This window comes from Erythrolamprus reginae, chromosome Z (assembly GCF_031021105.1).
Source record: "Erythrolamprus reginae isolate rEryReg1 chromosome Z, rEryReg1.hap1, whole genome shotgun sequence".
NCBI lineage: Eukaryota > Metazoa > Chordata > Lepidosauria > Squamata > Dipsadidae > Erythrolamprus > Erythrolamprus reginae.
Window position 1 is genome coordinate 86,934,128 of NC_091963.1, and position 17,511 is coordinate 86,951,638.

The 17,511-nt window shown below is 40.5% G+C and overlaps 2 protein-coding genes across 8 annotated transcripts in view; both read right to left on the reverse strand.

The window, feature by feature from the left end:
- The window catches only part of SEC61B (SEC61 translocon subunit beta), a 1,118,247-nt gene that overhangs the window by 166,579 nt on the left and 934,157 nt on the right, over positions 1 to 17,511 (reverse strand). The gene's annotated exons all lie outside the window — the stretch shown is intronic.
- INVS (inversin) overlaps positions 1 to 17,511 on the reverse strand; it is a 426,566-nt gene that overhangs the window by 149,414 nt on the left and 259,641 nt on the right. For all 7 annotated transcript variants that reach the window (XM_070727774.1, XM_070727772.1, XM_070727775.1 and 4 more), the window contains exon 8: positions 8,919 to 9,090. In XM_070727774.1, the coding sequence (XP_070583875.1) occupies positions 8,919 to 9,090 (172 nt within the window). The remainder of the gene's footprint in view (positions 1 to 8,918; positions 9,091 to 17,511) is intronic.

Below are 17,511 nucleotides of genomic sequence, written 5' to 3' on the forward strand. Positions count from 1 at the left end.
GTGAGAAGAGAGCCAGAAAGTGATGGTGTTTGGTCCCTTGTCTTGTTGTGGGAAAAAAAAGAAAAAGGAAAAGAATTATTACTATTACTAGTATTGTTGTTATTATTATTTTTCTTGGAGATGCCTTGGGATTCCTGTATATCTGTCATTCAGTGGGGGAAAGTCTAAGGGGGAGAAAAAGGTGGTTTAAGAATTTAAAATTAAAGAAGGAATTATTTAAAGGAGAAAGGAGGGGGGGGGAGAAAATTTCTCTTTAATAAAATTAAAAAGGGTTGGAAGAGGAGCTAGTTGAGTGGGAACGCAATCCAGATAATGTGCCTCATGTATGGGCAAGGTTTTTTCTTGTCTTCTCCCCTCTTAGTGGGGGGAGCACAGGGGGAGGCACGTTGGGGGGGGTAATAGGGGTAAAGAAAGGGGGGGAAAATAAACCAAGGGCAAAACAAGAGGGGGAAAGGGTGATTTTGGTATATTATGACGGAGTGTAAGATAATGGTTTTAAATGTGAATGGTTTGGGATCGGATTTGAAACGTTTTAGGATATTAAGGATGGCTAAGCAGTACAAGGTGGATATTATGATTTTGACAGAAACACATAAAAGAAGGGGAGGAAGGGATAACTTGATTAATGATAGAAATTGGAAATGGGTGTTTGAGTCGAGAGGAACACAAAAAAGCCGAGGCACAGCGATTCTGATTCATCAGAGGGTTAATTTTGAAGAGGTGGGAATTCAGAATGACAGAGAAGGAAGGTGGATATTTGTTAAAGGGAAAATAAATCAAAAGAAGCTGACATTAGCAGCAATGTATGCCCCAAATGTGAAAACAAAACAATTTATAATAGATACTAAGAAGAAGTTAGACAACTTTACGGAGGGCTCAACTTTTTTGGCAGGAGATTTTAATATGCAATTAACAAATGGGACTGCAAATAGCAGGATGTTACATTTAAACAGACTTAATATGGTGGATCTACATGCAGATATTTTAAACAGAGCTACATATTATTCAGCAAGATATCATACATTTAGCTGCATAGACTACATATTAATGAATAGGGGAGGCAATATACAAGTTAAAAAAGTAGACATGAAAAGTATATGGATATCAGATCATGCCCCACTATTGGCAGAATTGGAAATAGGTCAGGAACGTAGTCAAAGAATTTGGAGATATAATGCAGTTGTAACTGCTAGGGAACAAGATAAAGAGAAATTGAAAACAGAGTTATCAGAATATTTTAGAATTAATGATGTGGGTGGTATTAAACAATCAATTGTATGGGATGCATGTAAGGCCTTCATGAGGGGACAATGTATATGTATGGAAGCAGATATTAGGAAGAGGTGGGGTAGAGAGAGGGAAAGGAAGATAAGGGAAATAGATTTGATACAAGAGCAGTTAAGATTAACGAAAAGTAGAGATTGGAATAGTTTATTGAAATTGAAAAAGAAACAGTTGATGGTGTATGATGAGATTAAATGGAACAAGATGAGAATGATGATGCGACAAAAAATACAGAGCTGGGGGACAAGATCAATGCAGCAAATGGCAAGATATCTGAAGAAGAGGAAAGAAAAATCATGTATTTTAGCATTGAGGGACACTAGTGGAGTGGTTAGATATGGTAATGACCAGTTAGAGGAGATAATGAGGAAATATTATGAAGATTTGTATAAAGAGGAGCAAGTGAAGATAGGAGTCCTCAAGGTTGGGAAAATAGTAAGTGAAGAAGATAAACAAATTTTGAATGCAGAAATTACACAAGATGAAATTGCTAGAGTAATTAAAGGGTTAAAACAAGCCAAAGCACCGGGCCCAGATGGGTTTACAGGGGAATTCTATAAAACTTATGTGAATGTGTTGTTGCCGCATTTGGGGAAATTGTTTAATAATATATTGTTAAATCGTGATATCCCGCAGACATGGAAGCTTTCAGAAATTGTTACCATTCCGAAGATGGGTCGAGATTTAAGAGAGCCTGGGTCTTACCGTCCGATCAGTTTGGCAAATCAGGATTATAAAATATTTATGAAAATACTGGCAAATAGATTAGAAAATATTTTACCAAAAATAATTGAAGAGGATCAATATGGATTCGTGAAGGGAAGGAAAATAAGTGAACCAATTAGAAATGTAATGAATGTGATGCACCATGCTACTGCTACTAAAAGGAAATTGGGAATTTTGAAATTAGATGTTTATAAAGCGTTTGATAAAGTTAACCATAGTTATTTATATAAATTATGTAACGAATTAAATATGGGGGGAAAATTTTGTGAAACTATAAAAGAGATTTATAAAGGAAATGAAGCATATATAAGAGTGAATGGACAAAGAACGCAGAGTATTAAAATATTAAACGGCACCAAGCAGGGATGCCCTTTGTCTCCAAAATTATTCGTAATAGCAATAGAGATCTTAGCTAATAAGATAAGACAAGATAAGACTTGGGCAGGATATAGAATAGGGGAATTAGAAATGAAAATAAATTTATTTGCAGACGATGCAATTATATTGACCCAGACCCCGATGGAGATGATTAAAGGTATAATAAATATTTTACAAGAGTTTAAGCAGGAATCGGGACTGTCGGTTAATATGGAAAAATCAGAGATTATGTGTTTAAATATAGATCCGAGAGAACAGATAGAAATTAGGAAAGAATCAGGGTTGAAATTAGGACTTAAAAAAATAAAATATTTGGGAATTTGGTTATTGAAAAACCCAGCGAAAATTGAAGAGATTAATTATAGATTAATATGGAGGAAAATGTTGAAACAGATGAGGAGCTGGAAAGATAAAAAGCTAAGGAGACTCTCTAAAATAAGAGCTTTAAAAATGATGATAGCTCCCAAGATGATGTACCTATTTCAGGTGCTGTCGGGGGGCCTATCGGTATGTAAGGTTAAAGAGTGGGACAAAAAACTAAATTATTGGATTGAAGAAGACAAGAGACCAAGAATAAGAAGAAAGTGGTTAATTGCGAATGAAAAAGAGGGGGGATGGGGAGTTCCATGTTTGGAGCTGTATAGGGAAGCTTTTCAAATGGAAAGGTTAATGGAGTTGCAATTAGGTGGAAATAAATGGGCGAAATTGGAAAAACAGATAAACGGGATGAACAATAGAGAATTAATTTTTAGAAAGTGGAATAGGAGTGATATAGGTAAATTAATAGGCCCAATGAAAGGGACTATGGAAATTTGGAAAAAATGGCAGGGGAAAATAGGATTATATAAATCTAAACTGTCATCGCTTTATGTAATAAATAGAGAAAACGAAATTAACTTAAATAGGGTTATAGGAGAGTTGAAGGGAAGAGGGATAACTAAGATAGAACAGTTATACGAGAAGGATGGCAGGCCAAGTAGAAATCGTATAGAATTGTGGTTAGGTAAGGGAAGGTGGCTACAAATAAATGCAATATGTAAATATCTAAATGAAAGGGAGAATAAAGAAGTATTATGGAGGGAGGAGACAGGGTTAGAGAAAATAATAAGATAAAAAAGTGAGGGGATAAAGGCGCAAGCAACTAATATATACAAATTGCTAGTGCAGTCAGATGGGGACACGATTGATGGATTGACTAAATGGTGGCAAAATGAGATATTAGTAGAGGTACAAGAAATGGAAAATATAGTAGAAGATATAAGGAAAATTAAAAATACAAGAATCAGGGAAATGAGAAGGAAAATATTATATAAGTGGTATTTCACTCCCGTTCAATTTGCACATTTTCAGCAGAATGTCAGGGGGAATTGTTGGCATGGTTGTCAAGACAAAGGAGTGTTTATGCATATGTTGTGGGAATGCCCGATAGTGCAGGAATTTTGGCAAAAAGTGAAAGAGGATATCAATAGAATGTTAAATATACAATGGACAATCACTAAGGAAATGGCAGTACTAGTAAAAAGTAATGTGATGGGAGAATTTAGAAAAATAAAAAAAGCAGCAATAGAAAGCGTTCAGGCAGTAATAGTTCTGGGTTGGAAGGATGTGACAAAATGGACAATGCAAAATTGGTATAGGTACATGGTGGACCATATTCAATTTGAAATTATGGAAAAAAGGATAAATTTGGATAATGAAACTGAGTTGGGACAGCTGATGGGACGGTGGGACAAGGTAAGACGATATATGACGAGCAGAATCTGAGACCAAGCTACAAGAAATAAATTGGAATCACTCTATACTATGTAAACAGATATATTGCTCTTGGGTTAAGTGGATTGTACAAGAAATACCCCCAATTTGGTGGTGGGGAATGTGTGAATGTCGGGGTGGTGGGCACAATTCACTACGCACTGTTTTATGTTGTGTGATGTTAAATTGTTAAAAACCAATAAAAAATATTAAAAAAGAAAAGAAAAAAGACCAAGGTCAAATTGACCTGTACATCGAATTATCATTCTGGCTGCATTAAAACCAAGACACGCAATCTACCAACCAATCCCCAAACCATCAACCAAAACCATCCTATCTTCCAATCTACCCTCAACCAAAATCAACCCCCCATAAACCCCAACCTTCAAACCACCATCACCCAAAACATCCTAACTTCAAGTCCATCTTCAATCAAAGCCAATTCTCAATAAACAAGACTAGGTATGCACGCCCCTTATTTCCTCATCACCAACCACAGTTAATCTCAAATGTAAACTGATGAACTCAAGAAGCATTGTTAATAAAATACCTGAATTCCTTCTCTTACTAAAAATTGCTAAATTTGATTTCATATTTATCTGGCAAACATGGTTAAACAAATCCCTCCCTGACTCTGTTATCACAGTAAGAGACTATCTAGTTTACCGATCTGATCGTGAAACCCACAAAGGAGGTGGAGTTGCAATCTTCTATAAGAAATCACTCAAGTTAAACAAGAACTTTATCTTCCTGAAACCATCATCTGTGAACTGACCTTAGATACCACACTTTGCTTCCTTCTATGTTATAGAGCCCCGGATAGCGATATCACACATGCTGACGAACTAACCTCATTGCTAACATCGGCAACCTCCTACCCACCGCCTCTTATATTTCTTGGAGACTTAAACCTACCACATATAAACTGGACCCTAAACGAATGTACAATTGAACTCATACATTCAATCCTTTACAATGTTATTACTAGTCTAGGACTAGATCAACTAGTTACTGACAACACTAGACTTAACAATTGTCTTGACTTCATCTTCTACAATAGTATACACTCAATTTATGGACTACAAATAAAAGAACCCTTTTTTAACAGTGTTCATAGCATGATTTACTTAATCTAAACATACGCCCTCACAAAAACCATCTTAATAAAGGGACAACCAACTATAACTTCAAAAAGGCCAACTATGACATCGATACAATATTCTCTGACTGCATCACTGCCGAAGACAACTACAATATACTTGAAATCCAAAGAGTGATCAAATTATACATACCACTAATATTCACCAAAACTAAGAAAAGTAAATTACCCATAAAAATGAGAAAGCTCCAATCCAAGAAAATATTTCTTTGGCATAAATATAAAACAGGCTATGTTACAAACTTTAAAAGCCGCTACAAAAATTTGTGTCACCAAATAAAGACTGAATGTACCAATTATCACCTCATCTAAGAAGAAAATCTTCTATGTACAAAGTCTACAGGTGCCTTCTATGACTTTATTAACAACAAACTCAAAGACTCTAAATCCATCTCACCCCTAAAGGACCAAATAACATAGACTATAATGATGAATCAGTCAAAGCCAACCTTCTTCACTCTTTGTTAACAGCAATGGTTCATGCCCAACATTTCCTAATAATACCACAAACAACCTCAATGAACTTACACAGATTGATTTTACAGAACAAAACATTAGAAAGACACTACACAATCTAAAACCATCTTTATCTATTGGACCTGATGAACTATATACATACTTCTTTAAAAAGCTCTCTTCTACCTTGGTTGAGCCTCGGAGCATAATTTTTAAAAAAATCTTTCAGTACTAGCTGAACCCACACTATGGTCACTTGCCGCAGTCATCCCTATCTTCAAAAAAGGAGATCCTAGCAACGTTGAAAATTACAGACTAATCTCTTTGAGTTGCGTCACCTGCAAAGTCATGGAATCAATCATAAACCAATCCATTATACTCCACCTCAAAACTAATAACCTACTTTCCAACAAACAATTCAGTTTCAGAAAAAAATTATCATGTAATCCACAACTCTTACATTGCAAAAGCATCTGGACCGCTCAACTTGACCAGGGCAAATCAATTGATGCAATCTATATCGACTTTTTGATATAGCCTTTGATTCAGTTGTTCACAACAAACTTCTTCTGAAACTTAAATCCTATGGCATCTCTGGACTACTACACGATTGGTAAAACAGTATTCCTATCTAACAGACAACAAGTTAATAGGAAGTGCCATATCTAATCCTGCTTCTGTCAGCAGTGGTGTCCGATGTTCCCTCTAATTTTTTTTCGGTGTGGGCGGAAAAGTATAGTGTCTGAGCGACAGTCCCTTTTGGACTGGGCAGCATAGAAGTATGTATGTATGTATGTATGTATGTATGTATGTATGTATGTATGTATAAATAAATAAATAAATAAATCTCTTTTTTTTATTAAAAGAAATTAATAATTTAAAAAAACCAAAATCCATTACAATTAAAAACTAAAACAACCAGCAAAACTATTAATAAAAACAGGTGAGGGCTGGGTTTTTTTCTCTGTTATTATTTAAGTGCTTTTACCATATGCTTTAAATCAAGAGTCACTTCTCTCTCTGTTTCTCTCTCTTTCCTGTCATTCTCTGCCTCAATCATTTTCTCATTTCTCTTTTTCTCTCTCTCACTCTCTTCCTTCCTCTTTCATCTCTCTTTCTTTCTCTCTCTCCTTCTCTATCTTGCTTTCTTCTTCTCTCACTCTCTTCCTTCCTCTCTCATTTCTTTCTTTCTTTCTCTCTCTCTTTCTCTATCTTACTTTCTTCCTCTCTCACACTCTCTTCCTTCCTCTCTCATTTCTCTCTTTCTTTCTTTCTCTCTCTCTCTCTCTCTTTCTCTCTCTTGCTTTCTTCCTCTCTCACTCCCTTCCTCTCTCATCTCTTTCTTTCTCTCTCTCTTTCTCTCTCTTGCTTTCTTCCTCTCTCTCACTCTCTTCCTTCCTCTCTCATCTCTCTTTCTTTCTTTCTCTCTCTCCATCTCTCTATCTTGCTTTCTTCCTCTCTCTCACTCTCTTCCTTCCTCTCTCATCTCTCGCTTTCTTTCTTTCTTTCTCTCTCTTTCTCTATCTCTCCCCCTCTTGCTCTCTCTCTTTTTCTCCCTTTCCCTCTCTTGTTTTCTTTCTCTCACTCTTTCTCTCTCTCATTCTTGCTATCTCTTTCTCTCCCCCCTCTTTCTCTCTCTCTCTCTCTCTTTCTCACTTTCTCTCTATCTTGCTCTGTCGCTCTCACTCTCGTTCTCCGGAGGCTGGCGAACGTGATTTACAATGTCGGGCATGTGGGCCGGCGCGTGCTCTCCCCATCTCCCTGCCAGCCCGCGTGGAACATTCAAAATAAGAAAACCCTTCGCTCTTACTTTGAATGTTCCGGGCGGGCTGGCAGGGGGGTGGGGAGAGTGCGTGCCGGCCCGCGCTTCCGACATTGTAAATCACTTTCGCCAGCCTCCGGAGAACGCCTGCCCTGCCTCTCTTGCAGCGGAGGAGAAAGAGAGGTGGATCGGGGGGGCAGGGCCAAGAGGCCAGGAGCGCGAGGGGGCCGGAGGCACCATGGAGAGGCAGGGGCGGCCGCGGCTCCCTTCTATTGCCCGCGGCTCCCCACCCGCCCCCCCGCTGGCAGGGGGATGGGGAGCACGCGCCCGAGAAAAGGGTGCGCGGGGGGGTATTTTGGAGCGTGCGCGCGCGCAGCTTAGAAAAAACAGTGGAGGCGTCCCTCAAGGCAGTGTTTTAGGACCAACACTCTTCATATTTTACCTAAATGACTTTTGCGATCACATCACAAGCAATTGCCGATGATGTTAAACTATTTAATACCACTGACAACATTGCTACCCTTCAAAAAGACTTCAACCACGTAGCTGAATGGTCAAAACATTGGCAACTTCAAATCTCTACCACTAAATGCTCTGTCTTATACACAATGGTAAAAAGAATCAGAATACTAAGTATAAACTTGGTAGAATTGAACTTGTTGACTACCCTCACTCTGTCAAAGACCTTGGAGTACTCATATCCAATGACCTAAATCCTAGAGCCTACTGTAACAACATTGCCAAAAAGGCTTTAATAGTTGTTAACCTAATCTTTTGCAGTTTCTTCTCTGGTAATATTGATCTGCTAACCAGAGTATACAAACATTTGTCAGACCAATCCTAGAATACAGCTGACCTGTATGGAACCCACACTGCATATCTGACATCAACGTAAGTCCTGACATCAATGTAAGTCCATAAGTAGCCATATTTTGGTATATGAGTTTATGAACGATAGTTAAGTAGGAACGGAGACGACGGAGTTGTAAGTTGTCTAATCGAAGAATTTCAAGTCTGGCAGAGTAAGGCAAAGTAGGAGTGAAAGACTGTTCTTGGGCTCGGGTTTGTAAGCGGAAAATGGTTCGGAAGTAGAGGCAAAAATGTCTTAAACACCGGGTTCGTATCTTGAAAAGTTAATCAGTAGAGGCATTCGTAAGTAGAGGTACCACTGTATTGTGCAAATGTTAGCCTAGCCGCTGTTATGTGTATGGCCAAATATACCTGATTTTTTTCCAGTTTTTTACATAGTATTCCTAATATATATTCTTTAGGCAACCATTATCTGTATTATCTTCTCCAGTGAATTGAGAAACCAGCATATGTAACTTATGTTTGTAAATCCTAAATCCTAGCTACGCACATATATATATACATACACACATATATAAAGATTTTTTTTACCTGTGCCACCATATTTATCTGCCATGTTGATATCATTGACCAATTTTAGTTTTAACATTGTCTGGATGACATCATCACTACCTTTGCCAGCTGCCCACATAAAAGAAGTTCTTCCCTCAAGATCTGAGTCATCTCTCACAGAAGGATGTTTAAAAAATTCTTCTAGAGTTTCCTACAATAGAAATATTCACTGAGTTAAATATTCAATATCATTGGTTGGTTTTTAAATTGCTCTGTAATATAACAGCATATTCAAATTATAAATGAAAAAATATTTTTTTAAATAAATGTTACTACTTGAGGGATTAGCTCATTCCACTGGGATTGGCCTGTACCATCCTTGCCAACAGAGAAAGCTGCTCTGGGTCTTGTCCAACCTGATTATTCCAGATGGTGGGGTCCAAGTAAGAATCTTCTATACTGTTGCTCTCTAAACATTTTGCACCCCCACCCTCCGCAGTGAGATCTGCCCAAACCCTACTGACTTTTTGTAATGATCTAAAGACCTGGCTTTCTCAGTTAGCTGGGGCAATGAGGGATGAGTAGCATCTTAGTGGAGATGGTTGATTGAGTAAAAACAGATCTCACCTCCTCCCACACCATCCCACTGCTGCCCTCTCCATCTGTATTTCAATTTTAATGGTTGCTGTTAACATTTGTTAGGATATTGTAAAAAAGTGTTAGTAATTGTGCAAAAATGCTGTAAATTAAGAATGCTTTCAGAAATAGAAGTGTTAATAGTTCGTTATTGTTCTGCCGGGCTCTCTGATAGGAGCCTCCCGAAAATACAAGGGTACAAATTTCAGACACACACACGTTTGAAAATTCAAAACAATGTTCTTTATCACAAAATTCAAAATAAACAAAGCACTCTTTTTGTATTGCAAAGAGCACTCTTCCCAAAACAACCGGGTAGTCTGTACAATTTCCCTGAAATAGTCATTAAGTACTTAGCTAGCAGTTGTGAAGAAACTTCACATCCTTCTTCTTCCAACAAAGTGAGACACACACACATGTTGCTCTGCTTTGGTTTCAAAGGCGTGAAAAAGCAACAAAGTCCAGCAACACAAGATTCCTGATGAACTCCAATCAGATATTCTTCAACAACGGCCAAACCCACATGCTGTTATTTATAGCAGCAGTCCTAATTACTGGAGCCTCACCCAAACACAGGTGGCCTCCCTTTTTTCCTATAGTATGTTCTTATTTGGTCTCTTCTATACATAATTCTGCACTTGCGTGGGTCCAAAATGTCACCATCTGAATCAACGGAAGATAAGGGAGAGTGACTGCCTGGGCTGTGTGCCAAGCCCTCCTCTACCGAGTCACTCCCACCTTCTTCTTCGTCCAAGGAAACTAAACTCTGAACTGATTCTGTCGGCAATAATACAGGCATGTTGTGACATGTTGAATTTTCCCCTGCATCCACCTCCCCATTCCCTGGGGCAGGAGCTGGGCCAGAGCCAACCACAACACCTATCAATTAACAAAATGACAAATACATGAACAGAGGAGAATTGAAAGGGATACCAAAGACCTTTGTCCAACTCTCCATCCAAGCAGGAGACCCTGTACCATTCCAGACAAATAGCTGTCCAGTTTTTCTTAGATACATCCAGTGATGGAATACCCACAACTTCTAGAGGCAAGCCATTGCGCTGATTAATTATTCTCACTATGAGAAAGTTTCTCCTTAATTCTAGGTTGCTTCTCTCCATGATTAATTTCCATCCATTGCTTCTTGTTTTACCTTTAAGTGCTTTGGAAAGTAGCTGGGGGGAGGGTGGGCTATGCTAATTGTACAGGTATCTGATGTGATTTTGCCTAGCTTCACCTGCTGCTTCCTATCTCTTAGAAAACCTATGATCCACTTATAAGTGTGATCAGGCACAGCTAGCTAATTAGAAGAATATCTGGAATGATGGTATTGAATGCCAAGCTAAAGTCTATAAAAAGAACCCTTGCCTAGGTCTTTGGAGATTCAAGATGTAGTTTATTTAGTTTATTTTGCTTATTTAGTATCTATGACTATTACAAAGTGTTGTATCTTATATTCTGTTACTCTTTCTGTGATTATGGGTATTCATCCTATCAAACCTAAAGAAACCCTGGAATGATATAGGATCTCTGGCCATGGACAAGGGACTAGCCTAGAAGACCTCCAAAGTCACTTCCAAACCTCTTATTCTATATTCTATTTTTTTAATCTCATGACTTCCATTGTTTTATCAATGTATAAAATACAAAGAACAATAAAAAGAATAGAAAATCGAGTTAAGAAAAAAACAGAGGGTATGAAAATATGAGGTACAAAGGAAGAAAGAAAAAATGTTAACTTCCAACTCAGCACAGTACAAAATAACAACATTATAGCCTCAACTTTTTACTTTGACACATTAGTATATAACTAGTCATTTATCTAACAACAAATGTACCTAATTGGCAAAACCAGTCTATGTTTCATTTGTTTTCATCACAATCACAAAATCTAAAAATGATATCCAAAGAGAAACGGAATTAAATATATTCTTTTCTTTGAATAAAACGATCAATTTAACCATTTGTGTTTTTATTATTTATTTATTAGATTTATAGGCCGACCTCCTGGCCGACTCAGAGCAGCTCACAAGAATAAAAATAGACACAACGACAATAAATACAGTTAAATGATTAATAATAAAAACCCACAATAAGAACAATCATTCCTCTTTCATACAAGTGGCCGGAGCAAAGCTTTCACTCATGGTCCCCAGCCTGCAGACATAGATGTGTTTTAAATGCCTTTAGAAAGGCAAGGAGAGTGGGTGCGGTGCAGATCTCCACATCAGAGGTCGCAACAGAGAAGGCCCTCCCCTGGGGATCCGCCAGTCAGCAGTTACTGGCCGACGGGGCCCAGAGGAAGCCGAGTCTGTTAGACCTAACTGGTCACTGGGATGTGTCAGGCAGAAGTCTGTCCGGTAAATAATTTGGTCCAATGCCTTGTAGGGCTTTATAGGTGATAACCAACACCTTGAATTGCATTCAGAGACCAATCAACAGCCAGTGTAGCTCACAGAGTGCTGGAGTAATGTGGGAGTATCCAGATACATCCAACATGGCTCTCACGGCTGCATGTTGAACTAGTTGCAATCTCTGCAACTAGTTCAACATGCCTTTGATACGGTTCCACACAAAGAGCTGATAGATAAATTAGTGAAGATTGGACTTAATCCCTGGATAGTTCAGTGGATTTGCAGTTGGCTGAAGAGTAGACAACAGAGAGTTATTGTGAATGGCGAGTGTTCTGAGCAAAAACAGGTTACAAGCTGTGTGCTACAAGGGTCTGTCCTGGGTCCTATTCTTTTTAATGTGTTTGTGAGTGACATAGGGGAAGGTGTGGTAAGGAAGGTTTGCCTATTTGCCGATGACTCTAAAGTGTGCAATAGGGTTGATATTCCTGGAGGTGTCTGTAATATGGTAAATGATTTAACTTTACTAGATAAACGGTCAAAGCAATGAAAACGGCAGTTTAATGTTTCCAAATGTAAAATAATGCACTTGGGGAAAAGGAATCTTCAATCTGAGTATTGTATTGGCAGTTCTTTGTTAGCAAAAACTTCGGAAGAGAAGGATTTAGGGGTAGTGATTTCTGACAGTCTCAAAATGGGTGAGCAGTGTGGTCGGGCGGTAGGAAAAGCAAGTAGGATGCTTGGCTGCATAGCTAGAGGTATAACAAGCAGGAAGAGGGAGATTGTGATCCCGCTATATAGAGCGCTGGTGAGACCACATTTGGAATACTGTGTTCAGTTCTGGAGACCTCACCTACAAAAAGATATTGACAAAATTGAATGGGTCCAAAGACGGGCTACAAGAATGGTGGAAGGTCTTAAGCATAAAACATATCAGGAAAGACTTAATGAACTCAATCTGTATAGTCTGGAGGACAGAAGGAAAAGGGGGGACATGATCAAAACATTTAAATATTTTAAAGGGTTAAATAAGGTTCAGGAGGGAAGTGTTTTTAATAGGAAAGTAAACACAAGAACAAGGGGACACAATCTGAAGTTAGTTGGGGGAAAGATCAAAAGCAACATGAGAAAATATTATTTTACTGAAAGAGTAGTAGATCTTTGGAACAAACCTCCAGCAGACGTGGTTGGTAAATCCACAGTAACTGAATTTAAACATGCTTGGGATAAACATATATCCATCCTAAGATAAAAATACAGGAAATAGTATAAGGGCAGACTAGATGGATCATGAGGTCTTTTTCTGCCGTCAGTCTTCTATGTTTCTATGTTTCTCCAAACGAACATTCTTCAAAGGGGCCCCCAAATAGACTGCATTGCAATAATCAAGCTTAGAGATAATGAGGGCGTGAGTGACTGTGAGAAGAAATTCCTGGTCCAAATAGGCCCGCAACTGGCACACCAGGCCTGTGGGAAAGTCCCCCTAGCCACAGCCGAGAGATGTTGCTCTAGCCTCAACTGTGTATCTAGGAAGTCTCCCAAACCTCCCCCCCCCCGGGAAGGACAGATGGAATTGTCCTTGGGAGTCAGAACTGCTTCACTGAATTGGCAAGAGGTGGAGACTTACAGCTGAGTGTCATCAGTGTACTGATGGAAACTCACCCATATCTATGGATGATCTCACCCAGTGGTTTCATGTAGATATTGATAAGTAGGGGAGAGAGTACCAACCTCTGAGGCACCCCACAAAGAAGGTGCCTAGGAGACAATCTCTGTCCACCCACCGACACTGACTGCGACTGACTGTCAGCGCAGAAGGATACCAAGATTGATGGTATGAAAAGCTGCTGAGTGGTCAAGTAGCACCAGAATAGAGGAAAATCCCCTATCCTGGGCCTGTCAGAGATTATCCATCAGCACTACCAAAATAGTTTCTGTGCTGTAACCGGGCCTGAAACTGGACTGATAAGGGTTTGATAATCAGCTTCATCCAAGGACTGCAGGAATTGGAGCACCACCACATTCTTGACAACCTTCTTTAAAAAAGAAAGGTTGGAGACTGGACGGTAGTTGTTTAAAATAGCCGGAATCAAGAAAAACGTCTTGAGGAGAGATCACATAACAGAGACAGAAAGAATTCCTCCCTCAAGGAAGCATTGACAATTGCTTGGATGCAGCCTCGTCACCTCCCTACTGGAGGTGGAACCATCCAGGAGGGACACGGGTCCAACAAACAGATGGAGGGGTTCACAGTTCATATGGCCTTGTCCACTTCATCAGGTGTTGTGAGTTCAAACTTGGACTATGACTTACCCCAGTCATCTCCATCGATCCTGCCCAGTCAGAGACCAGGTCAATCCACATCTGAGCGATTTTGTCCACAAGAAACTGATTAAATTCCTCAGCTCTACCCTGCAAGGACTCCACCACATCCCCTGTGTCAAGGATGGCTCAGGTCACCAAAAATAGGACAGCTGGGCAAGATTCCGCAGGCACAATCACTGCAGCAGGATGTCATTTTGATCGCCACTAGATAAGTATTAATATAAGATCTTAAGAGTGTTTGATCAAATCTAGATTTACTGGATCTCCAACGCTGCTCCAGACACCTCTTCTGGCGTTTCATTCCCTTGAGCTCCTTAGTGAACCAAGGAGCATTCCTGGGTCTACTGCCACAGAGAGGTTGAAAAGGTGCAATCTGGTCAAGAGCCTCGGTTCCACTTCATTGCTGTGAAGGATTGAAATTGTACATTCAACCTGCAACAGGGAATGATCTGACCATGACAAAGGCAAAATATCTAAGTCCCTGTCATGACAGAGCATCCGCAATGAGGTTCTTCCCAGCTGGGATATGTTTCAGTATAAAATTGAACCGTCTGAAATATTGCGCCCATCGTACTTGCTTAGGGGAAAGCCTCTGAGGGGTCTTTAATGCTTCCAGGTTCTTATGGTCAGTCCACACTTCAAAAGGAATGGCTCCGCCTTCCAGAAAATGCTTCCATATCCCCAGCGCTATACGTACAGCAAATGCTTCTTTCTCCCAAATAGCCCACCTTCTCTCGGTGGAGATCAGCTTCTTGGAAAGGTAAGCACAAGGCAGCAACTGTCCCCTTCCATTGTCTTGTAATAGCACCGCAGCTATTGCCACATCGCTGGCGACAGACTGGATCACAAACTTCCGCTCGGGGTCAGGATGTTGCAGGATGGACTCCTTTGCAAAAACTCTTTTGAGCCTTTCGAATGCCTTTTGGAATTCCATCGTCCATCTGATTGGCTGAGAGGGTCTGGGCTTAGTAGGGGCTGACCCAGTCTTTAGTAACTTGGTTAAGGGCAAGGCAACTTCTGCAAAAGCTGGAATGAATTGCCGGTAGTAATGTGCAAATCCTAAGAAACTCTGTAATTGCTTGCGTGTGCGGGGAGCTTGCCAATTGAGCACTGCCTTCACCTTGGTTGGGTCCATCTCTATGCCTTCGCTAGATAAACGGTATCCCAAATAGTCTACGGACGTCTGGTGAAATTCGCACTTGGAAAGTTTCACATAGAGCTTAGCAGACAAAAGCTTCTTCAAGACTTGCCTTACCAACTTGACGTGGTCAGGTAGGTTCTGGCTGTAGATAAGGATGTCATCTAAGTACACGAGAACCCCGTTGTAGAGGTACTGCATGAGGTACAGCAGGGGCCCCTTTCAGGCCAAATGGCATCACCCGAAATTGGAAACTCCCTAATGGACAGTTGAAAGCGGTTTTCCACTCATCCCCTCCCTTTATTCTGATGCGGTAATAAGTCTCCCTCAAGTCCAACTTGGTAAAGTATTTTCCCTTGGCTAGGTGATCCAATAAGTCCTTCATGGGGGGAGGGGATAAGTGTTCTGCACACATATCGCATTAATTTTCCTGAAGTCAATGACTAAGCGGTAATTGCCGTCCTTCTTCTACTTAAAGAGAACAGGGGCTGCTGTCCTGGAATTTGCGGGCTGGATGAATCTCCTCCTTAAATTGGTGTCTATGAAGTTTCTCAGCTCTCCCAATTCTTTTGGTGACATTGCGTACATCCTAAGTTTTGGGAGAGTTACCCCTGGCTCAAATTCTATCGCACAGTCTGTAGGTTTGTGAGGGGGCAGTTCATTGCAATCTTCCTCACTGAAAACTTTTCCCAAGTCTCTGTATTCCAAGGGCACCTTCAGGAGATCTGGAAGCGTTCCTTCCTTCATTGCAAATGCTGCTAAAGACCCATCTGGCTCCTCCCGGGGAGGAGATTTTCTCCTGTCAGTCTTTAGAAAAGGGTTAGAGCCCAAGGGGATGAAAAGCTTATGATGCCCACCATCCCATTGAAAGGTGGGAGTCCATTTGTCCATCTAGGCCAAGCCCAATATAATTGGTTCTGACATCTTGGGGGCAACTATGAATCTCAAGAGTTCACGGTGCTGGCCAATCCGCAGCTCCACTAACTCAGTCAGGAGTGGAGCAGGAACTCCACCCACTAGAGAGCCATCCACCTGCTGAAACTGGATGGTTTTGTTAAAGGCGTGGTCTGGATTTTTAACTTCTCCACTAAGGTTTTGCTAATAAGGCATCTCGAGCACCCTGTGTCTATCAGAGCCCGTATTTCTTCCTCTTCCCCTGTGGTCATTGCTTTAATCCTTGCTTTAATGATGAACAGATGGATGGGCTCGCTCACCATTGGGTCATCCTCTCTACTGGGCTTCTCATTCCAATTGTGCCCAGTTCCTAAAGGAATAAGGGTTTCACCTTTAGCAAAATCCTCAGGAGGGCACAGCTCTTTAGTTTGAAAGGACCAGAGACTCTGCAGAGGGGCTTCTTCAGATCCTCTTTCTGCTACCGGGCATGGCTTGGGTTTTGGGGGAGAGAGGGGCGTCAAACAGTCTGTCCCCTTATGGCCAATCTGGTCACATCCGTAGTTATTTGTTTCCCTCATAACCCCTGAGCAAGGGGAGCCCAGCTGACAAGGGGAAAGGCAGCCTCTTGAAAAATCCCTTGTTGCACTAATTGGCTCATAAGCCCTCTCCTTATGCACTTTAGGAAGTGCATTTGCCATCAGAGGAGCAAGAGAAGGGGTGCCGAGCAGGTTTTGAAATTTCCCCACAAAGGAATGTCTTTGACATTCATGTGGTTTGGCTTTATCTCGCAATTCACTTAGGGAGTCAGCGAGGGGGGTGGGAGGAAAGTCTACATTATTCATCTTTGCCGTGTAGAGAGGCAACTTCAGGGGTCATGGGGATCTTCAGGAACCCATGGGCATCTCAGCCACCCCCACTCAGGAAGATAGATTGTTTCTGGTTTGTTCATTATAGCCCCAAGACTGTCTCCCCCCTCTTTACCTTTGCAAAGTTGAAAGGCTGTCTGGCTCCGGCAGCAGAGAGGGGGGAGGGGTGCACGAAATTCCAAGCCCTTTTGCCTTCAGATTCTTGGTTAACTCTCTGTTCCATTCTTCAGATTGTGGAGAGTTGGAATCTTTTTGCACCTCCAGAAGGGTAAGTTGGAATTGATAATGTCACGCGAACCAAAGTCCCAGCATCTGAGAAAATAAATGAACTTCCACATCTTCTTTCTTTAGCGTAGAGTCATTTTATTTAACAAAGCCAATTTGGATTCAGCATGTTTCATTCCAACTTAAGGTCCCTTAAG